This window comes from Diadema antillarum, unplaced genomic scaffold, assembly GCF_040938485.1.
Source record: "Diadema antillarum isolate AM-2024a unplaced genomic scaffold, OU_Dant_1.0 seq00000506_RagTag, whole genome shotgun sequence".
In the NCBI taxonomy this organism is placed as follows: Eukaryota; Metazoa; Echinodermata; class Echinoidea; order Diadematoida; family Diadematidae; genus Diadema; species Diadema antillarum.
This window is the reverse complement of record NW_027271461.1, coordinates 326,480-347,497: the sequence shown is the minus strand read 5'-3', so window position 1 is coordinate 347,497 and position 21,018 is coordinate 326,480. Positions and strand designations below refer to the sequence as shown.

The following is a 21,018-nucleotide window of genomic DNA, read 5'->3' as shown; positions in this document are numbered from 1 at the left end:
TTAACTATGATGGTGTTAGTGCCATTATTACTATTATTTTAATTATCTATTTATTTATTTATTCATTCATTCATTCATTCATTCATTCATTCATTCGTTTGAATAATTGTTATTTTTGTTGAATTGGAGTCAAGGTGGAGTCATGTGTTTTCCACCAAATACATGACAAAAAACATAATGCAAGTTGTATTTCGGCTGGTGTGAACACTGCTGTAGGCCAACATGCAGCAACCTAGTTTCTATGTGTAATATCTCACGGCAAGCTGATGATACAAAGTGTTTTCCTGAGTGTAGATTCGTGTACTTTGTCATGCTGTCCTGAAGTCTATTCGAAATACTTTGTAATCCTACAAATAACAATGCCATAGTCTTGTCACACTTTGTCTCATACAAAATAGTGCAGCTGCACAAGTGACAAGTGTACACGTTTTGCATAGTGCTGATTTATGTGAAGATGACATGTCATCAACGTGACTGTTCTTAATTCTCATGAATTGATGTGAATTGAATCGTATCTTGCACAGGCTGTATCCACACAAAATGGAAACACTAGTGAAGAAGATGAGAATGACACTCCAAAGAAAGGCCGCAAACAGATCCGACGAGTACTGAAGAAAAGCAAGCTTAAGGCTGAGACCTTAGCAGCTGAGGCAGAGGAACAGGAAAGGAGAAAACGTGTCCTGGAGAAGAGAAGAGAGGTAGCTGTAATAACAAAATACTTGGCTTCAGAGATTAATTATGGCTTTTAATAGGAATAAACTTATATTTTATGTAACAATATTTGATGGAAACATAGTGTCTCTGTTTTTAATGTAAGTGTCAAATGTATTAGAAAAGCCATGTTTTATAAGCAGCACATATCAATATTTGATGGAAACATAGTGTCTCTGTTTTTAATGTTAGTGTCAAATGTATTAGAAAAGCCATGTTTTATAAGCAGCTAAGTCATGAATGAAGTTAGGTTTGCCAGCAGAAATTTGCTTTACTATTGAAAAGTTGTGTGGTGTTTTGTGTCTAGATCATAGCAGAGGAAGATGAGAAGGCAGAGAAGAGTGCTGTGGTCAAATCTTGTGTCCTGGAGAAGGACAAGGAGTCCAGTGAAGTCCTGCTGGATGTTGACCAGGAACTGACCAAGCAGCTGAAGCCCCACCAGGTTGATGGTGTCCAGTTCCTGTATGACAGCACCTTTGAGTCTCTTTCCAAGGCTGAGGAACAAGGCGGAGGCTGTATCCTGGCACATTGCATGGGACTGGGCAAAACATTACAGGTAGTGCATGGGACTGGGCCAATCATTACAGGTAGTGCTTTGGACTGGGCAAAACATTACAGGTAGTGCATGGGACTGGGCAAAACATTACAGGTAGCACCATGTCAGGACCCTTCCTCTATTATGATGCTTTCACAACTTGAAAAAGACACAGGATACATGTTTTTTAATGTTGTGTGAATTATAAAATACCAGTGCAAAATGTAGCAAAGTATATCATAGGTAAGTTTACTGGACAGCCATTGAAGTACAAGAATTCTTGCTGAAGGTGAAATTTGAAATGCATCATTGTTTATGTATATTGTACTTATGTATTATTGTACAACCCCCTCCTCTCTCTGTCTGTCTGTCTCTCTCTCTCCCAACACACACACACACTCACGCACACACATTTGTTTGGGTATATGCCGTAAATTTTTTTTTGTATTGCACACTCGTGATGACACATCCCTTACTCTTAAGTGTGCAAAATAGTAAAATATTGCCAATAATACTCCTCATACAAATCATGTAGGTGGTCTTTATTATTTAACATATTGGTGATGAAGTCCAATGTGAAATTAACACATTTAAAGTGAAGGATAATTCTTAGGATGACAATTAAATTGTTTAAAAAGACCTGCATTATAAGAATTTATAAATGCCTTGAAGAAATCATGCATAAGAGGTCAGTTTATCTGAAATTATTCAAATTTGTTTCTGCTTCAATTTTTGGTCAAGAAGAAAGAGTCAAAAAGCAATGCTCCACTACTGCACCGTTACATGGTACACTCTGGGGCCAAAGTATATTGTTTGTGTAGCCATGATCTTAAATTGACTGTGCAGCTGTAATTCCTGGGGGGCATTTCATGAAGCTTTTTGTCAGACATTTCGTCCGACAAACTGTTAAAAGCTACTGAAATCCTTGCATCTGATTGACTGAGAGCAGTTTTGTCCGACAAAGTTGTCCGCCAAAGTGCTTCATGAAATGCCCCCCCCCCCCCCCCTTGATGTGCTTGTAAAAAGCAAGCACCACAATCCTTTTTCTTCTTTTTTTTCTTTTTCTTTTTGCTTTTGTTTTTGTTTTGTTTTGCTTTTTGTTGGGGTTCCCTTTTGTTTTTTTGTGGGGTTCCCCAACATGGAAAGATATGTGCCTATGATGATATTCAAGATGATGTGTAAGCAAACATGCACTGCAGTGATGTGTACATGTAAACATGCTTAATTGATTGAAACCTTGTGTTCATCTTGCAACCTGCACAGAGACCACGTCAGTGTCCATATAATGTTCATCCTTTGTATCTAGGTGATAACATACCTGCATACAGTGATGAACTGTGAGAAGTTAGGAATCAAGACCTGTCTGGTAGTGGCTCCTCTCAACACTGTTCTCAACTGGCAGGATGAGTTCCAGAAGTGGCTAGGTGAAATGGATGACTGTATGGAAGTGAGTTCCTTCACAGCTATCACTGATGCTTTTACTTCAGTCAGTAGTCAAATGAGCATGTTAAGGATGTACATGTAGACATAACATTCTTAGCTGTAAAGATTTTTCAAAAATTAGTGTATCTTGATGAAGAAGAAAACACAGCAAATTTACATATTTACTTACTTACCTTTAGCAATGTGTTCTCACTGTCCTATGACCACCATCTAGATGCATGTACTTTCCTTCTTTCCTCCTATGTTTATGAAATCCAGTTTTTCTTTCTTTCTTTCTTTAAAGTTGAAGCGTCAATACTCATCTCGTATAATGTGAATGTGACTTCCAGTAGAGGTGACGTGATAGCACAGAACACAAGGGAAGCTGCCATCCATCGTCTTCACATGTGCAAAAATGCTTGTTTAAAACTTCCTTGTTTTTATAGTAATCACTTGTGTCGCAGGTGAACTTACCAGTAGTAGAGAAAATCACAGAACAGCCAAGCAAATGATAGAGATGTTTTCAGAGAACTGATAGTGTTTTGTCTTGTAACAGGTGTATGAAATGAGTACAGTCAAGAACAACTGGGCTCGGGCGGACCTCCTAAACAGGTGGTTTAACGATGGTGGTGTGATGATCATGGGTTACTCCATGTACCGCAACCTGTCCCTCCTGACTCATGTGCGCAACAAGAAGCAAAAGGCAACATTCCGCAAGACTCTTGTAGAACCAGGTATGCAGTGGCTACATTTTCTTACACCCCAAACCATGTGAAATCTTGACTCCATTGAGAAGCGAATCATATTTTGGGATCAATTTTTTTTTTTTGTTCTATGTAACTTGTAATAAAAAGGTATATGCCAATTGTCAGTTGTATGGTTACAGACAACTATTACACTTCTTAGATATTGTAGGATGTCATACTTTTTGACATTCCAGCAAGCATTAACATATTTCATTTTGATCTGTAGATTTTATGTGTGTTGGTTTTTTTTATGCCTCCGCCACGAAGTGGTGCCGGAGGCATTATGTTTTCGGGTTGTCCGTCCGTCCGTCCGTCCTTCCGTCCGTCCGTAATGAATTTTGTGGACAGGGTAACTATCAAAACCTTTTGAGGTAGACTAATGATACTTGGCATGTATGTGTATTAGGGGGTGAAATTGTGCCTATCAACTTTTGGGTGCACATGCTCAAGGTCAAAGGTCAAAAGGTCAAGGTCAAATGCTTAAAATTGCACTATTTCCCCCATATCTATGCAATGCCTGAAGATATTTTCTTGAAAATTAGTGTATACATGTATTACCCAATTAAGATTCTTTGGTGAAAGTTTGGGGTCATGAGGTCAAAAGGTCAAAGGTCAAAAGGTCAAGTAAAATGTTAAAATTTTACTTTTTTCTCTGTATCTTGGAAATTGTTCAAAGTATCTTTATGGAACAAAGTATACATGCATGTACTGACTGTCAGTAGTTAGCTAGGGAATTTGGGGTTTATGGGGTCAAAGGTCAGGGGTCAAAGGTCAAGGGCAATACTTCGTAATTTTACTATTTTCCTTATATTTATGCAATGCCAGCAGGATTATTTTTTTAAAACTTAATGTATGCATGTATATTACCCACTAGAGATTCTCTGGGATTTTTTTTTTTTTTTGCCAAGAAGGTCAAAGGTCAAAAGGTCAAAGATCAAGTGAAAGTGCTGAACTTACTACTTTTTCCATATCTCGGAAGCGGCTCAAGTAATCTTTAAACTTAGTACATATTTATGTATGTTCTGCCTGACAGTGATTCTCTTATGAATCAAAGGCCAGATGAAAATGATAACAATTTACTGTTCAATACAGAAATTGCACTTTTTCTCCATACCTTGAAAATTACTCAAGTGCGTAAACTTATGAAAGGGTCAAAATCGAAGTTAAAGTACATGTTCTCCTATTCATCCGATTAAACATAGGTCAAGGAAGGTAAACATTCGATGCATTTGTGACAAACATGTCATTTTAATATTTTGCCAATTTTGTGAAAATGTAATCAATCATTGTCCACATGTACTATAGACCTATTAGGAGAATCGTGCATTATGGCGGAGGCATACCAGTCGCCATAGCGACATTTCTAGTTTTACTTAAGGGTATTCATGATAAATCATAATCTTCTGACGTCCCAGTTTGGATTGTCTTAAATCACAATTCAAACATTGATATTAAATCAGCTGGTGTCTCAGAGATGCCCGTTGTTGCTTATTGCAGTACTCTGTAGTTTGTATTGTTTTGTGATTTTTTTTTCTCCCAAACACAGCAGGTTTCATGGAAAGTATTGTTCTTCCCAAATTGTATTACTTCATGAGTCTTTTGCAGGAAAAATGAAAAAAGGTACTTTTTGGTCCACTAAGAATATTCCTTTTCAGTTCTCATAATAGTGCAGTGCTGTTTACAAAGCCTGGGATTTGTGGTGTCTGGGTCAGAGAACAGACACAATACCAGTCTTGATAGGGGAAAAATTTATACAGTTGTTCTGAATTGAGAGGGAGTGAGAACAGTTCATATGTAGTACTGATTCTTCAAGTGTAATGGTCTGGTACTAAGATCTTTGTTGTCTTCTTCCCTCCTAAACACATCACCACACTCCTTGCAGGACCACAGATTGTTGTGTGTGACGAGGGTCACATGCTGAAGAATGACAACTCGGCAATCTCCAAGGCTATGAATAGCATTCACACTAAGAGGAGGATATGTCTAACTGGAACACCACTGCAAAACAACCTCATAGAATGTAAGATAGTCTATGAAACTGTTTCTTTTTTTTTTTCTTCTTCTTCTTCTCTTTTTGCTGTTGCATGATTATGCAATGTATTTTATAGATCAGCTACAATCTTAAGAGGTATAAGTTTTCAGTTTGTCTGCTCCCTGTACAATCTTCTTTTTCATTTTGCTATTATGGTATAGAAGATAAAAATATTCTGAACGTATTCCCATATGAGTGCTTTTAAGTCTTCTGAGCACACTTGCGAAAGTAACGTATGATAACTCCAGAGACTCCAACTCTAAGCACTTTCTGATCGGGAGATCCTCCCGTCTGAAACCCCTAGCAAACGGGAGACTGCAATTTGATGTGCGCAAAGCACACATCATGAGCGCAAAGCGCGAAGTTCCTTGCGGCCAGGTCCTGGAAGCTCTAGGGTTCTAGATGCTCTCTCGTGATATCTTAGGCTTATTTTTCAACATACAATATTAAGTAAGAAATCATTTCAAACGGGAGACACAGAGCCAGGGCGGGAGAAATTAAATCTCAAGCAGGAGAACGGGAGATTTTGCAAAATTGGGCTTTCGGCGGGAGATCCCCCTTCGAAAATGGGAGAGTTGGAGTCTCTGTAACTCACCTGTGATTTTTTTTTTTTTTTTTATCTTAGTGTTACTCTATTTGTGTGTTGAAATATCAGGGGAATTATCTTCCACATCAAAGTGTGTGCATACATCACCCAGGGAACGGTGGGAAAACAAAGGACATGAATTTTTTTCTTTTTTTCATTTTAATTTTCCATTTGAAAATGGGGACTGTTAAGCACTGAATACACACTAGAATTACAGTTCACTGCTCTGATGTGCACATGTTAATGCTCTATAAGATTGTGTGTTCTGATGAAGCTGTGCCTTTACCAACCAGAAAATGTAAATGTCTGAAATTTATCTTCCAGGACCAAGTCTAAACAAAATAGTTGCCCCCAAAAGTGCACTTTTTACTCTATACTGTAGCTGTCCAATGTGTAGCCTCCTTACTTTGTGCAAGATCAAATTAAAAAATGGAATCCCCTGTGTTTTGATTATACAAGTCTTGTACTTTTTGTAGCAGGATACCAGCTAATCATGAAAAACAAGCACAGTGTATCTTCAAGTGGAGATAGTAATGGTATATGATGTCTTCACTCCAGACCACTGTATGGTGAACTTTGTGAAACCCAATCTGCTTGGTACTATGAGGGAGTTCAAGAATCGTTTTGTGAATCCCATCACAAACGGACAGCACAGTGACTCCACTCTTCGAGATGTCAAGATCATGAAAAGGAGAGCTCATGTTCTTCACAACCTTCTCTCTGGATGTGTCCAGGTTTGCAACCTTTTACTTCTGGTCTTCATTTCTGGCCAAAATACTGTAAAATTACAAATGTTTGCGGCATGAAATTCTTACAAATTGGAGCTGACAGCCTTTTTGCACGTATTTTTGCAAGTAACTTCGCTCCTAACAGAATTCACAAGAAAAATTTCATGCAAGAGAAAATTGCTGGTTTTATAGTAAACTGCATACCAGTTACGTGTAGTCCCACATGTCTATTTTTCATACATGGGGGATGGAGTAAGTAAGTTCAACTAAAAAAATTGTGGGTCATGTACCTTTTTACATGCACAAAGTGCTTCGATATTAAAGACAGTTTGGTTTATTAGTGCAAAGACATATCAGAGGTGAGACGAAATGTTACATCAAGATTTATTTCACATGTGCCCTTCTCCGATTATGGATTTTGGAAAAAAAGTGAAATCAACATCTTGAAGGCTTAAAAATCCATAATCCATGAGTATTGGTAGTGATAATTGTTAGAGAGATTAAGGGGTACATTGCCTCTGCATGCCTTCAGGGTTTGCTTTAACCCTAACTAGGCCGGGGGGGGGGGGGGGGGGGGGGGGGGGGGGGGGGGGGGGCCTCCGAGGCCCCCCCCCCCCCTCGACGTTCCGCGCGACGTTCTGCATCGACGTTCCGCGCGATGTATCGCAATCACAAAAAGCTATCACAGCGACGTTTCATGACTTTTTTCTTTCGAGTCTCCCGCATCTTTTGACACCAAATTTACGACGCCCGGGCTCGCGGTTCCGAAGTTACGCATAAATATGTACATGCATGTCAGACCAAGAATTGCTCAAAAACGTGAATTCGTGTACAATTTCAATGCAAACTGTGCTTACAGGCAAATTTCATAAAAGCATGATTATTTTGGTATTTTATTGATTAAAATCAATGAACAACATATTTTCTTGTTCGGAGAGATGTCGCGGACAAATCTCATCGAAAAAGCAATGAAAAACAATAAGTCAAACAAGGAAATACATAAGAAATTCAAAAAAACAATAAAATACTTAAGAATTTTTTTATTACATTTGCTCAGGACACTAAAAAGGATATTTACACAAAAAATGTGCCTGTTTTGAGCTTTATTTTGTGATTTATACCAAATAGTCTGTTTCATGCATCATTATGAATGAATTAGCATAATTTAGTATTAATGATAATTTTTTGAAAAATTAACTTCATGGTATTTTAGATTACATCATAGGCAATGTGTGTGCCAATTTTCGTCGCGATCGCGCGGTCCACGGGCGAGATCTGGAGGGGGGGCCTGGGAGCCCCCCCGGCTCTATCAACTACCTGAATAGCCCGGCCTAGTTAGGGTTAAGATTTCACGATGGATGCCCAGTCCTCTGAACCACACAGTCAATTTCCCACATTGCCTGGTGTAAATGTTTGCAGTTGACCACTCTTCTCATCTTTGCCTGTTGAACATTGTACTCACACAGAGAAAGGACTACTCAGCGCTTACCAAGTTCCTGCCGCCCAAACACGAGTTCGTCGTCAGCATCAGATTGACACCTGTCCAGATCAAACTGTATGAACATTACCTGAACAATTTGTCAGGACGCAAGGAGGATGGCTCCAAGACACAGACCACCAGTCTCTTTGCTGACTACCAGGTCCTGATGAATGTCTGGACACATCCTAGACTCCTACAGCTAGCCACTGCTAGGGAGGACAGAGCAGTGAGTGAAATAAGTCCATAATGGGACTGATTAAAGCAAAGAGGCATTCATAGTTTCTCTTTTTTTTTTAACTTACGATTGCATAGGCGAATAAAGGGTAGATTAAAGACTGCTAATAATGCAGACAGTTCACCCTTTCCCCAGGAGAATTTGACTAAACATTTGTATGAAATGACACAATGTGAATCAATGAGAGAATAATCATTGCACATACCCTTGTAATTGCTTTTTGGTTTTTCTTTGGTTTTTTGTTTTCTTTGTTTGTGTGTTTGTTTGTTTGTTTTTTGTTGTTGTTTTTGGGGGGGTTAACAGTTCTTTGCCTTATGGATCTGAAGATGCTTTCCATACTGTATGTGTTCAGCAGTTACTTGGTCTGACAGAAGTTCATTTGATATCTGTGAGAGACTGCCTGTTTCATGTTTCCTCAGATAACAGGTGTATGACTTCTGGTAAAATGATTGCTGTTTATCTCGTCTATCATTGCACATGTTTGTTTTCACTCACTAAAAGGCTGCTAAGCGTGAGATGGATAACTTCGTCACATCAGATGAATATGATGATGAGGAGGACAGTGTGAAAGAATTTGTGATATCATCAGACAGTGATCTGGAAGATCCCTGGAAGTCATCTAGGAAGAAGAGGGGAAAGGATTCTATCAAGTCAGAGAGGTAAGACTTTTTTTAGTTCCTGAAAGTTTGCAGGACTGACATGCCTTTATCAAACAAAGAGGTACTGCCTGCAGTGTGCATGTTGAGATCATGCAGTTTTGTGAGCTCCTGCCTTTTAAAAATAAAAACACTTTCTGTCCTTTGGTCTTGAATTCACTTTAAAGTCATGTTTCATGTAGCTTTGATCATGTTAGCTGGTACCTGAAAGACACCTGTTTATATGGTATTTTCAATATCAGCAAAGATGATACTGTGGTCTAGGGTTAGGAGTAGGGGTTTTGCTCTGCTAGAAAAGAGTGAAACACAGCTAAGCTGTCATCAACTCATTTTTGTGTTGTGGGTAAAGTTCTAAGCTTTTCATAGACTTGTGGAATTAATTACATGTTTTTCAAAACATTCTTCCTTTGCAGACCAAACCTGGCTTAGAGTGTAAATTGAACTCATGATTGCCACTGTATTGCACCCATGTCCATTATGTTTGCTGGTTTTTGTTTGTTCCTATGTGAGTATGCTGAAGCTTTGTCAGTGTTCTATGCTTTACCTATTTGGCATTAGTGTTTATCATCTGTTTCAAAGAAGGGATTGACAAATATGCTTCCTGCAGATTGGTACCAAACTGAAACTGAAAACAATTCTTCAAGCTGTGACTCTGGTTTATGTTAGTGTAAGACTTGATTAAAAACAACTACCTGTGCAAAAGCAATGTACGAATCTTTATCATCTGTAGATATTGCCTTCTGTGCTCCAACATGAGAGAGAGAGAAAAAAGAAGAGGTCTAATTTGAGAGACAGCTAACCTAAGGCAGGGCTCCACACTAACTTTTATTTTTGGTGGCCCAAAGGCAAACATCCAACCTTTTTTGGTGGCCCGATCAGGCCACCAAATTCTTCATTTCTGAAATTTTGGTGGCCCGACGTGCGTTTTTGGTGGCCCCGGGCTACCGGGCCACCGTTAGTGTCGAGCCCTGCCTAAGGAAAGAAACCACTCTCTTGGAGTACTTTCCTTGTGAAGAACAATGTAAAGTCTTGTAATACTGTATACGCTATAATTTTCGCGTACATAAATTTTTGCGAATTGCTGCTGTCACACATTTTCGCGAGTGGTTAAATTCGCGATTGGGAGACCAGAGAAAAGAAAATGTGAATTTTCAACTTACTAGCAAATAAGAATGATACTAGTTATACACTGCATAAAAAAAAAAAACTTACCAAACTCTGCGAACTATTAAGTTAGAATTCAACATTTTTGAAGTCCATCGCGCTAGATTCTGACGAGTGGTATGAGGGGTACGAGTAAATTCAGCGGCAACCAGCTGGAGCATACGAAGCCCCGGTCCCGAAAGTTGACAGGAAGCGGCATGCAAACGCAAGAGCTAGTACTAGTAACGTTACATGTAATCAACGGTGACATGCCGCGCGTTTGTAACGTTGTGGCGTAATGGATTGGCTCTCTACAGTATTCGTAAGTAAACGTGGACGTGCTATATGTACATAAACAAGCTTAGCCAGTATGGTCTGTTCGGTAAACCGTGACATGGTACTGAAATGTTCGTATCATCAAGGCAAGGGATTCATTTTGGAAGGTAATATTTTCGCGTGTTGTTAATTTCGCGAAGCTCCCGACTCACGAAATTCGCGAAAATAAAACCCCCGCAAAATATATAGCGTATATACAGTATGTATGACTCTTTGGGTACTGTGAAATAGCAAATTAAGTGTTTCTTATGACCTCTACTGTGATGTCTGGGGAAAAGGGGGGAATGTGGCATGTAGTGGTAGATGCTTCACCTGAAATCTTAAGAACATCTAGTAACATTAATCCTGCAGAGAATATAAAAGTATGGTGTAGTAAAATATGATCATAATTATTTCTTAATTCACAAACCACAGCAGTTCACCAAGGTCGAGTAGGTCAAGGTCACGAGGAGCCAATGATGATGGTAGCCAAAGTTCTGATGAGAATGAAGACGATCAGGATAATCACAACTCTGACAGCAGTGTGGAGGTAGTCAAGACATGGAATACAAGGAGTAGGGCCAAGGAATCTGGTCTCTCAGGTAAAGGTGTCTCACTGGGTCTAGGGCAATCACCCCCTGGGCAATTACCCTGGACCCTTCCCCTGACCCTAATCCTAATCCTAATCCTAATCCTGAACCTAATCCTAACCCTAACCCAAACTCTATACCCTAAACCTAAACCAACCCTTACCCTAACCCTAATTTTTACTCTAACCTTATCACTAGCCAGAGTTTAGCCAGGGGGTGTAATTGCTGGGGGGGGGGGGGGGAATTGCCCTGATACAATATCACCAATCTCCCTATCTCTCTCTTTCTACAATGTTTGTAGCTGGGAAGGGAAAATAATTTTTGAAATTTGTCAATATTCTTTGATATTATTACACACTGCTATGATAAATCAGTTTGTCACATTTGTCATAGTCTTCTAAATGAGAAAGACAGTGAAAACTCTTTGTTTTCATTATTGTATTCTTTCTTTTTATTTCTTGTGAGCAGGTACAGCAAATATTAATATCTCACCCAATTTAGCTTCCTGTGTATCAAAACTTGTACAGTTTCCAACTAATACCATGATTAAAGCCAACTTCTGTTCACTGTAACAGAGGGAGCATCAACTTCTGCAGAAGTGTACATTCCTCCGGAGCCAGTCAAGTCTCATGAGTGGTATTCAGACTTCATCAAGGAGGACGATGAACACAATATAGAGCTGAGTGGAAAGCTGATCCTTCTCTTTGAAATCCTTCGTATGGCTGAGAGTATGGGAGAGAAAGTGTAAGTACCTTCTGAAATATTCTTGTGTGAAAGTAAATTTGCCGTGCATAAAAGACTTGTGACTGCTGGCAGTGAACTTCTGTCCACTAAAAAAAGAGAGGCTATGACAGTATTATGATAAAATACAGCAAATATTGATCAAGTTTTGACCATCGTCTGGGTACCACTGACTGACTAACATGGTCACATGTCTACATCTCTGGTATAATCCACCTTAGTTCACTGCTGGACAGAAATTACCTTATTAAATTTAAAAAAAAAAAAAAAAAAAAAAAAAAAAACTTCTGTCAAATGCTATTTCTCTCTCAAAGTCAGTTCCAGAATATTTGTAATTCAGAAAATGATGCACTCAGAAAAATCAGTATTAAGCACCTTCTAAGTGTTACATATTGTTGTTATTATCATTGTTATTGTTAGAATATATGAGAAAATGTGGTTATTGGCTTTTGATTGAAATCAAAGAGATTTTATGCCTCCGCCACAAAGTGGTGCCGGAGGCATTATGTTATCGGGTTGTCCGTCCGTCCATACGTACGTCCGTCCACTTTCGTATACGCGATAACTTGAGTAATATTAACTGGAAATTTACCAAATTTGGTTCAAGTATAAAGTATGATGGGGCAATTATTTGATAAGTTTTAGGGTGAAATCGGCCAAAGGTCAAAGGTCAAGGTCAAATCATGAAATTGTATCCGTTTTTGCGATAACTCAAGACTGGATGGAGCAAATTTCACCAAACTTTGTCTGAGGATGATGTATGATAGGACAATTACTTGATTAGTTTTTTAGTGAAATCGGACAGAGGTCAACGGTCAAAGATCAAGGTCAAATCCTAAAATTTATCTGTTTACGTGATAACTCAAAACTGGAGGAAGCAGCTTTCACCAAACTTGGTCCAAGGATGATGTATGATGGGACAATTAGTTGAGTAGATTTTAGTGACATTGGCAAGAGGTCAAAGGTCAAAAGGTCAAGGTCAAATGCTAAAAATGTCACTATTTCCCCCCATATCTATGCAATGCCCAAAGGTATTTTCTTGAAACTTGGTGTAGACATGTACTACTGCGTAAAGATTCTCCAGAGAGAGTTTCATGTCATAAGGTCAAAGGTCAAAAGGTCAAAGGTTAGGTGAAAATGTTGCAATATCACTTTTCTCGCAAATGGTTCAATGTATCTTTATGGAACTTGGTACATACGCATGAACTGACTGGCAGGGATTATCTAGGGAATTTAGGAGTCATGGGTCAATAGTCAGGGGGTCAAAGGTCAAGGTCAACTCCTCAAAATTTTACTATTTCCCTCATATACTAGTATGCAATGCTTGCATTATTAGTTTTAAAACTTAATATATACATGCATTACCTAATGGAGATTCTCTTGGAAATTTCCAGCTAGAAGGTCAAAGGTCAAAGGTTAAGGGTCAAAGGCCAGGTTTCAATGCCCCCCCCCCCAAAAAAAAAAACAAAAACAAAAACAAAAACAAAACAAAACAAAATCATTTTGTACTGTAATTACACTCTTTCTTCATACCTTGGAAATTACTCAATGCATAAACTTATAAAAGGGTCCGTCAGAATTCAAGTAAAAATTCTCAATTCCCCAAATATGTGTACCTGCACTCGTAGACAATTATAGCAAACCCAGTTCAAGGAAAATGAACATTCAAGACATTTCTGACAAACCTGTCATTTCAATAATTTACCAGTTATATGAAACTGTCATCACACATTGTGAAGACATTGTACTATACACCTATTGGGAGAATCATGCATTATGGCGGAGGCATGAGTCGCCATAGCGACATTTCTAGTTTTATTTTTTTATTTTGGCTCCAAAGAGAAAAGTGTACTGGTAATTAGTAATATTTGACAAACTAAACAAGAGCAGGGGAATAAAACCTAACTGTATATGTGAATCGAGGGAATTCAGCATTACTGTACAGCTGTTATTTTCGCGTACAGATATTTTCGCGAATGAGGACTCACAGACATTTTCAAAAGATGTTGTTTTCATGATTTGACAGTGAGGCTATTGTAAGTGCACTAATGCCTGTCTGTTCATGATATTTTCATGTGTTGGTAAATTTGCAGCCCAACAGTGATTCACAAAAATTAAACCCTGGCGAAAATGACCGCTTTAATAGTATCAGTAGAACTCATCAGTGAAAGTTTTAGGAAAATAGGGCAATCCATTGAAGTGTCAGGGTTTTTGTTTTTATCTTATTTTTTTTTTTATACCCCCGCCAAACGAAGTTTGAAGGGGGTATATAGGAATCAGCGGACGGTCGGGCGGTCGGGCGGTCGGTCCGTTGCAAATCTTGCGTCGCGAACTACTTCCTCAGTTTTCAACCGATTCCCATAAAACTTGGCACAGATGTGTGCCTTGGGTTGTAGATGTGCAAGACGTATTTCTTGACAGTACCCAAAAGTACGTTGCCATGGTAACGGCATATTATGGGCAAAAATGGGTACAAATCTTGCGTCGCAAACTCCTCCCACAGTTTTTGATCAATTTTTATGAAATTAGGTACAGATGTTCATCTGAATATGTTAATGTGCAAGACACATATTTCCGCAGTTGCAAAAAGTGCGTTGCCATGGTAACGGCATGTTATTGGTAAAATATAGGGCAAAATGCTTCATGGCAAAACTGCTTCATCAGTGTTCTTCCAATTCTCATGGAATTCATATCGAATGTTTGTCTTAGGATATAGGTCAGCATGACACATTTCTTGACAGTGACAAAAAGTATGTTGCCATGGTAACAGCTCACATATTATGAGCCAAAATGATGGAAAATTTTGTGTTGCAAACTACTTCCTCAGTTTTTGCCCAATTTCCATGAAACTTGGTACCGATGTGTGCCTTTGGTTGTAGATGTGCAAGACGCATTTTTCGACAGTACCCGAAAGTACGTTGCCATGGTAACGGCATATTAATGGCAGAAGATCAAGGAAAGATCTTGCGGATTTAACTACTTCCTCAGTTTTTTGACCAAAGCTTATGAAATGTTGTTTTGACCAGAGCTTATGAAATGTTGTTTGGCGGGGGTATAACCAGTCGCTGTAGCGACATTTCTAGTTTTTTTTTTTTTTTTTTGGGGGGGGGGGAGGTGCTCCCATCACAGGATAAGAAGACTACAACACTTTGTGACATCACATGTAGAAAATGATATAAAGAAAATTCAACAGATTTTCACTTTTCTAGCATAATGAAAGAGCACTTGACTCACTTCTCTCAGAAAACAAGGAGAATAATATTAGCTTTAAAGTATGTCAGTAACAAGTCAGTAGTAGTAGTTGTAGGGGTAGTAGTATGGGTAGTATTACCATTATTTTCATTGCCCTCACTAGCCTTGTCTTCAGCCAGAGTTTGTTATCACTGGACATGATAGAGGAGATGCTAGCCCACCTGGATGATAAAGCTGAGGAGGAGAGGGCCAATGGAGAACAGGACCTTGAAAACCAGGTAGGAATGTAACTCTGATTCTACCATGGTGTCAGTCTACTGCAGGACTGCACAACTAGACAGCCACTTCTAACCAGTTTAGATCCCTGGTGGAGTTACTGGTTTTTTGATTGATTGCTATTAGTGTATGAAGTATTAATTGGACTATGTGGCAAGTGAGATTGTTTTTCAATAGACCACTCTTGATTCTCACTTAACCTATATAGTATTATTGAATGTAATGGCATGTGTGTCTGGCAACCAAGTTTAGATGCTTTTGATTATAATGGTTTAGATATTGTAGATGTACACATTTGGCCCCCCCCCCCCCAAAAAAAAAAAATAATAAATCATAATCATAATCATAATCATCATAATAATAATCATAATAATATAGAGTTCAGAAGGGTTAGATATGACTTTTCTGTTATTATACACTACCTATTTCAACCTAATTTTCTGCAGGTCTGTGCTATGGAATAATTTTTCAATTAAAAAAGAATTTATTCAAGGTATTACCTAGCCATCAGTCACCCACCACCATTAAGTTTCAAATTTACCAGTTAGGAAAGTTTATATAAGCCATGTGGATACTCAATACTCTGAGATAATTGTGCAGTTGTGACAAAACTTCAGTCGTGTTACGTCCTGTTGTCATCCCACTGTTATCACTCAACACATGATTTTACCTTGTGCTTCTTTTCTTTCCATCTGTGACGTAGATTGGTGGCATAGGGTCATGGGTCAAAGGTGAAGATTACTTCAGGATGGATGGCTCCACTCCAGCTCACCTCAGACAAAGATGGTCTGAAATCTTCAATGATCTTGAGAATATCCGGTGAGAAATGAGTGCCTAGCTCTGCTATAGCAGGGTTTTCTGTAACAGCCATTGTATGGAAGTGCCAATGCAAGAGGCCGAAAATCTGCGTAGACATGAGCTTGGCGCAAAATAATGATTATAGTAATCTTTATAGATGACAAATATTTAATTGTATCAGTTTTAGGTGTGTGACAGATGGCCGTACCACCAATCCAATACGAAATGTCAAAGAATGATACAGTATGTTCTGGGTGACTGGCAGCATTACCTGTAGTTCCAATTTAGTGCCAAAGTGTAATATCACTGAGGTATTGCTCCCCTATTAAAATACCAAATATTGAACATGTCTAGAACATGTTGTGTTTTGGATCAAAGGACGTTACTAGAGAGTTTCTGGAGAGATAGAGAGAAAAAAATAGTGAAAAATGAGAATGCTTATGCTGTGAGATGAATTCAGTGAAGAAATGAGTTGCACCTGATTGGTAGATATCATACTGCATGTGTGCCATTGTTTATGTGAAATCATTCTGAAAATGAAATATACTTGTGAATACATTTTTGCCCAACAGAGCAAGGCTGTTCTTGATCTCCACCAAGGCAGGCTCCTTGGGTATCAACTTAGTGGCTGCTAATCGTGTCATCATCTTTGATGCCAACTGGAATCCAAGCCATGATGTCCAGTCCATTTTCAGAGTCTACCGATTTGGCCAGACGAGGTCCTCCTTCATCTACAGATTTATCGCACAGGTTAGGAAGTCCAGTCCCTGTCACTTTATTCAGTTCAAACTTCTACCCAAAATATATCCTTACATTTATGAATTGTGAATGTTTTGCTGAGAGGAATGTTACATTGAAACAAAGCAAAAAATCTGTGCAAGACATGATTTTGAAGTGCCTGGCAGTAGAGCAGCACTTTCTCTTTTTTTTACTTCAGCTCAAGGTATTTACTCATGTTCTTTTTATGTTTTATCTTCCTGTTTTGTACAGGGAACCATGGAGGAGAAGATCTATGACCGACAGGTAACCTAACTCATGTCTTTCTTACCAAGCATGCCTTGTGACACTTGAATCCCAGTTTGAAAATTATTCTTGCAATCACTTTAACCAAATCCATTGCTATCATTTTTAAACTGATTAGAAACAGAGTGATACACCCACTGCACATTCACATTCACAATCTTTATGCATAATGTGGGATACAAATGCCACAGACTATAGAAGTTACATTTGATTAAGCCTTTGACAATGGAGTTCTAGCTCGCAATAATGTATTGGTCCTGCATGTCATTATTCCATGCATGTAGATTGACATGCTAATCTCTTACTTATTCTGTGATGATGTTTTTTAATCCCCCCCCCCCCCCCCCAGATTTGGAAATCTCATGCCTAGGACAAGACCTTAAAATGTCTCTTGTCTAGTGATACACTAGGTAACTCCTTGTAAGAGCTTTCCATACAAGATCCAAGAATTAGATCCTTTACCAGATCTACTTGATCTCTCCTGTAGGTGATCAAACAAGCATTGGCTCAAAGGGTTGTTGATGAACACCAAATTGAGCGCCACTTCACGTCAGCTGATCTCTCAGAACTGTACAACTTCACTCCAGACAGGTTGGATGACCCTAATCGACCGGAGCAACCTACCCCAGTCCTACCCAAGGTTTATATCAAGCTTCTTTGTCCTTTCTGAAATGTACAATGAGTGCTGTTCATGTATTGGCTTTGACTCGCATTTTCAAACTTGGAAGTTTTGTGGATCCCAATGTCATGTAGATGAGTGTGCAGAGATTGCTTTTCAAATTTATGAAGTTCTTCCGTCGTGATGTTTTCATTGCAACTGATTGACAAATTGCCCGCTGCATGCTATAAGGATTAGAACCAACACTTGCTGTCGGGCGAAAGCTCGGTGGTCTAGTGGAGATGACGCCTGTCCGGTGATCAGGAGGTCGTGGGTTCGAATCCTGCTCGAGTATGTACGCCCATGATTTTTTATCATGGCTACTACTAAAACACTGATCAATTCAGTGCTTATTTACGTCGATGTAGGGCAATTTGTCAATCAGTTGCAGAGATTGCTTTGTTACAGCAATACACAAAACATCTTGATAAGTAGAGTTTGTCCCATCCCTTATTATGTGTACATTGACAGGAGTTTAACTGTTGATAAGTGGAAAGCTGACAAGAGCCCAATGTTGAGTAGAAGGAAAGGCGGTGAAAGACATGTAAGATTTGGAACAATGCAGCATCTCTACATTGTATATGCATATTTATATATATATATCTCCAATAAAATCATTAAACATAGACGACTTGTATTGTGGTTAGAGAAGTCCTCAGGACCAGCAGTTTACTTTTGTCATATCAAAATTTCATTGACATCAAACCGTAAAATCCATGAAGACGTATAGATGATAATTTTGGGACCTGAATGTTTTTGTTATGTAACAACAATGTCATTATGATCGTGTTTGTTGCAGTGAGAATTCTCTGTACCTGCACTTTAGAACTACCTCATACAGTGAGAGGTGAGGGATGATGATTTTCCATATGTTGCTAGAATGTTTGGATGGTTGGTTGTTTTCTGTTGACAATGCAGATATTGTGGTAGAGTGAAACTCTAACATTGCTGGGTCAATGTTTTCAATTCTTTTGTGTACACGGCTACTTCATGGCTTATTCTTTGTTGACATCCCAGTAGAATAAATGAGAACACCATGTATTGAAAACATGACATTATTGTGATACAGGACTATGTGTTGGCTGAGCTTCTAAAGCACAAGAGGGATGTGATCGTCAAGTACCACGAACACGACTCCCTCCTGGAGAACATAGAAGAAGAGGAGCTGACAGAAGAGGAGAGAAAAGCAGCCTGGTCTGACTACGATGCAGAGAAGAATGGTCAGATCCCCAACCTTGGCATGATGCGCAATTTTGATCCCCAGGATATGGAGGTAGGACATGGAGACATCTGGAGATATTCTTTATGTGTTCACTGTACATAGTGTTCATGAGGTTTTTACTATACCGTAGCTACCATACTCTGACAACTGGTAAGCCCGCCGCACGCAATACGACTCGCAACTACCAGTATACGACCTTAAGACCATAAGACCCAGTTGTACAACCTGCCAACGCACTCTACGACCAGACCTTATAAGTAGGCCTACGACTGTCTTTTCTTCAGTACATTTTAGCAATGAGTATTACATCACACGCAGTGCGCACTGCCTGCGCTTGCATTTTACTGTATTGTCATTGGCTGAAAGCCCACGACCGGTCATGGAAATTCAACATATCAAATCTCTACGACTGGCTCTAAGACCCGGATGTACGACTGGAAACTGGCAAGACTGGTGACGTCACACTTCCAGTCTTAAGGTCGTACGACCAGTAGGATCGTATAGTATGCGGAGGACTTAACATGTAGTACAAAATACTTTTGTTCATTGCAACCTTCTTTAAAATGCTATAGCTGATTTATCTAGTATTTGTAGGAACCATGCTGTGTGGAGAGAATTTGAATCAATAGTAACTTTGCAATTAGTGAAAACTACTGGTTACCTTTGCTTGCAAAGTTACACCAACATTTTAAAGTTATCATACTTGTATGCAATGGGGCCATGGTATCTGTGTATGGCAATGCTTCACAGTTGTTACTCAATTATTGGATCTACTTCATGCTTAGGGGAGGCCCATATCCTCAAAGCCTTTCATTATATTGTGTCACATTACGTCATATGCAGAGAATCTACAAGGAGGGAGAGTCCATTTTGCGCATGGGGGAAATGATGCTGAACTATCCAGGCCAGTCCACATCTGTGAGTGGTGGTGGAAACCCCTTGCTGCCAATGGGAGGACCCGGAGTGTCTGTGAACCATGTGAGAACCTACATACTTCAATAATTTTGTTCTTTTGATACAGATCTTTGACAACAAGGCTTTCTCTCCCTCCTTTTCTGTCTCTCCTTTTTATCTCAGTCCTCTTTTCTCTCAGGCAGAATGATGAAACTAATGATTCATTAAGCAATAAATATGCTATTGTAGAAGCTGGAGATATGTTTTCATTTTGAATATGTTTGGTAATATCAGTAAAGGTCTCGATGTATTCATATAAAACTCATGAATAATGAGCATAGCATGAAAACTTCATGTTTGTATGTGTTCAAATATCTCTTCAGATACAGCGTGTGTTAGAGATGCAGAGTCTATACCGCGCCCAGATTCAGCACCAGCAGCGCCAACAGCAGCTCCAAAGAGAGCATCGGTTACAACAGCAGCGACTTCTGATGCTACAACAGGCAGGCCAGTTCTCCAGCTCATCTCTAGGTGAACCAGGCAGTCTTGGCATGAGACAACTACAACATATTGCCCAGTATCAGCAACAGCAACGTATGTTGCAAAATCAACGGCTGCAGCAACAGCAGCAACAGCAGCAACAACAGCAACCACAACAGCAACAGGCCCAGGCATCTGGTACTTCCAAGCTAGAGAAGGCCCTTCGGGAGAGCCTTAGCAAGAAGTGAATTGTCCCAAATCTTTACAAAAATCCATCAGTAACTATAGAGGTAACCCACAAAGAGCTGCAGTGTACTTCCAATCATTAAAAAACATATATATATTATAAGGGTATAGGTATGAGAAGGTGTGTGGGGTAGGGGATATGAGAATCAATGTGTAACAGAAGCATTCAATTAATATGAGGTATAGATAACAGTACCTGAAACAGTAGATATTGAATGATACTGAACACTGATGAGGGAAGTTAGCAGCTTCAAGAGATAAAAATTTTCATCTTATCTTCTCAGTATAATGGTTTAATGTAAACACAGT

At 39.1% G+C, this 21,018-nt stretch overlaps 1 protein-coding gene across 1 annotated transcript in view; it reads left to right on the top strand.

Annotated features, from left to right (window-relative positions):
• The window catches only part of LOC139733936 (uncharacterized), a 31,231-nt gene extending 10,520 nt beyond the window's left edge, over window positions 1-20,711 (top strand). Inside the window, exons 6-23 of the mRNA XM_071644749.1 lie at window positions 525-698; window positions 1,019-1,267; window positions 2,553-2,693; window positions 3,225-3,402; window positions 5,297-5,434; window positions 6,591-6,766; window positions 8,227-8,466; window positions 8,977-9,134; window positions 11,025-11,191; window positions 11,755-11,923; window positions 15,276-15,390; window positions 16,092-16,207; window positions 16,759-16,936; window positions 17,177-17,209; window positions 17,697-17,849; window positions 18,937-19,140; window positions 19,933-20,067; window positions 20,367-20,711. Coding sequence (XP_071500850.1) covers window positions 525-698; window positions 1,019-1,267; window positions 2,553-2,693; window positions 3,225-3,402; window positions 5,297-5,434; window positions 6,591-6,766; window positions 8,227-8,466; window positions 8,977-9,134; window positions 11,025-11,191; window positions 11,755-11,923; window positions 15,276-15,390; window positions 16,092-16,207; window positions 16,759-16,936; window positions 17,177-17,209; window positions 17,697-17,849; window positions 18,937-19,140; window positions 19,933-20,067; window positions 20,367-20,711 — 3,069 coding nt within the window. The remainder of the gene's footprint in view (window positions 1-524; window positions 699-1,018; window positions 1,268-2,552; window positions 2,694-3,224; window positions 3,403-5,296; window positions 5,435-6,590; window positions 6,767-8,226; window positions 8,467-8,976; window positions 9,135-11,024; window positions 11,192-11,754; window positions 11,924-15,275; window positions 15,391-16,091; window positions 16,208-16,758; window positions 16,937-17,176; window positions 17,210-17,696; window positions 17,850-18,936; window positions 19,141-19,932; window positions 20,068-20,366) is intronic.
• The last annotated feature ends 307 nt before the right edge of the window (window positions 20,712-21,018 follow it).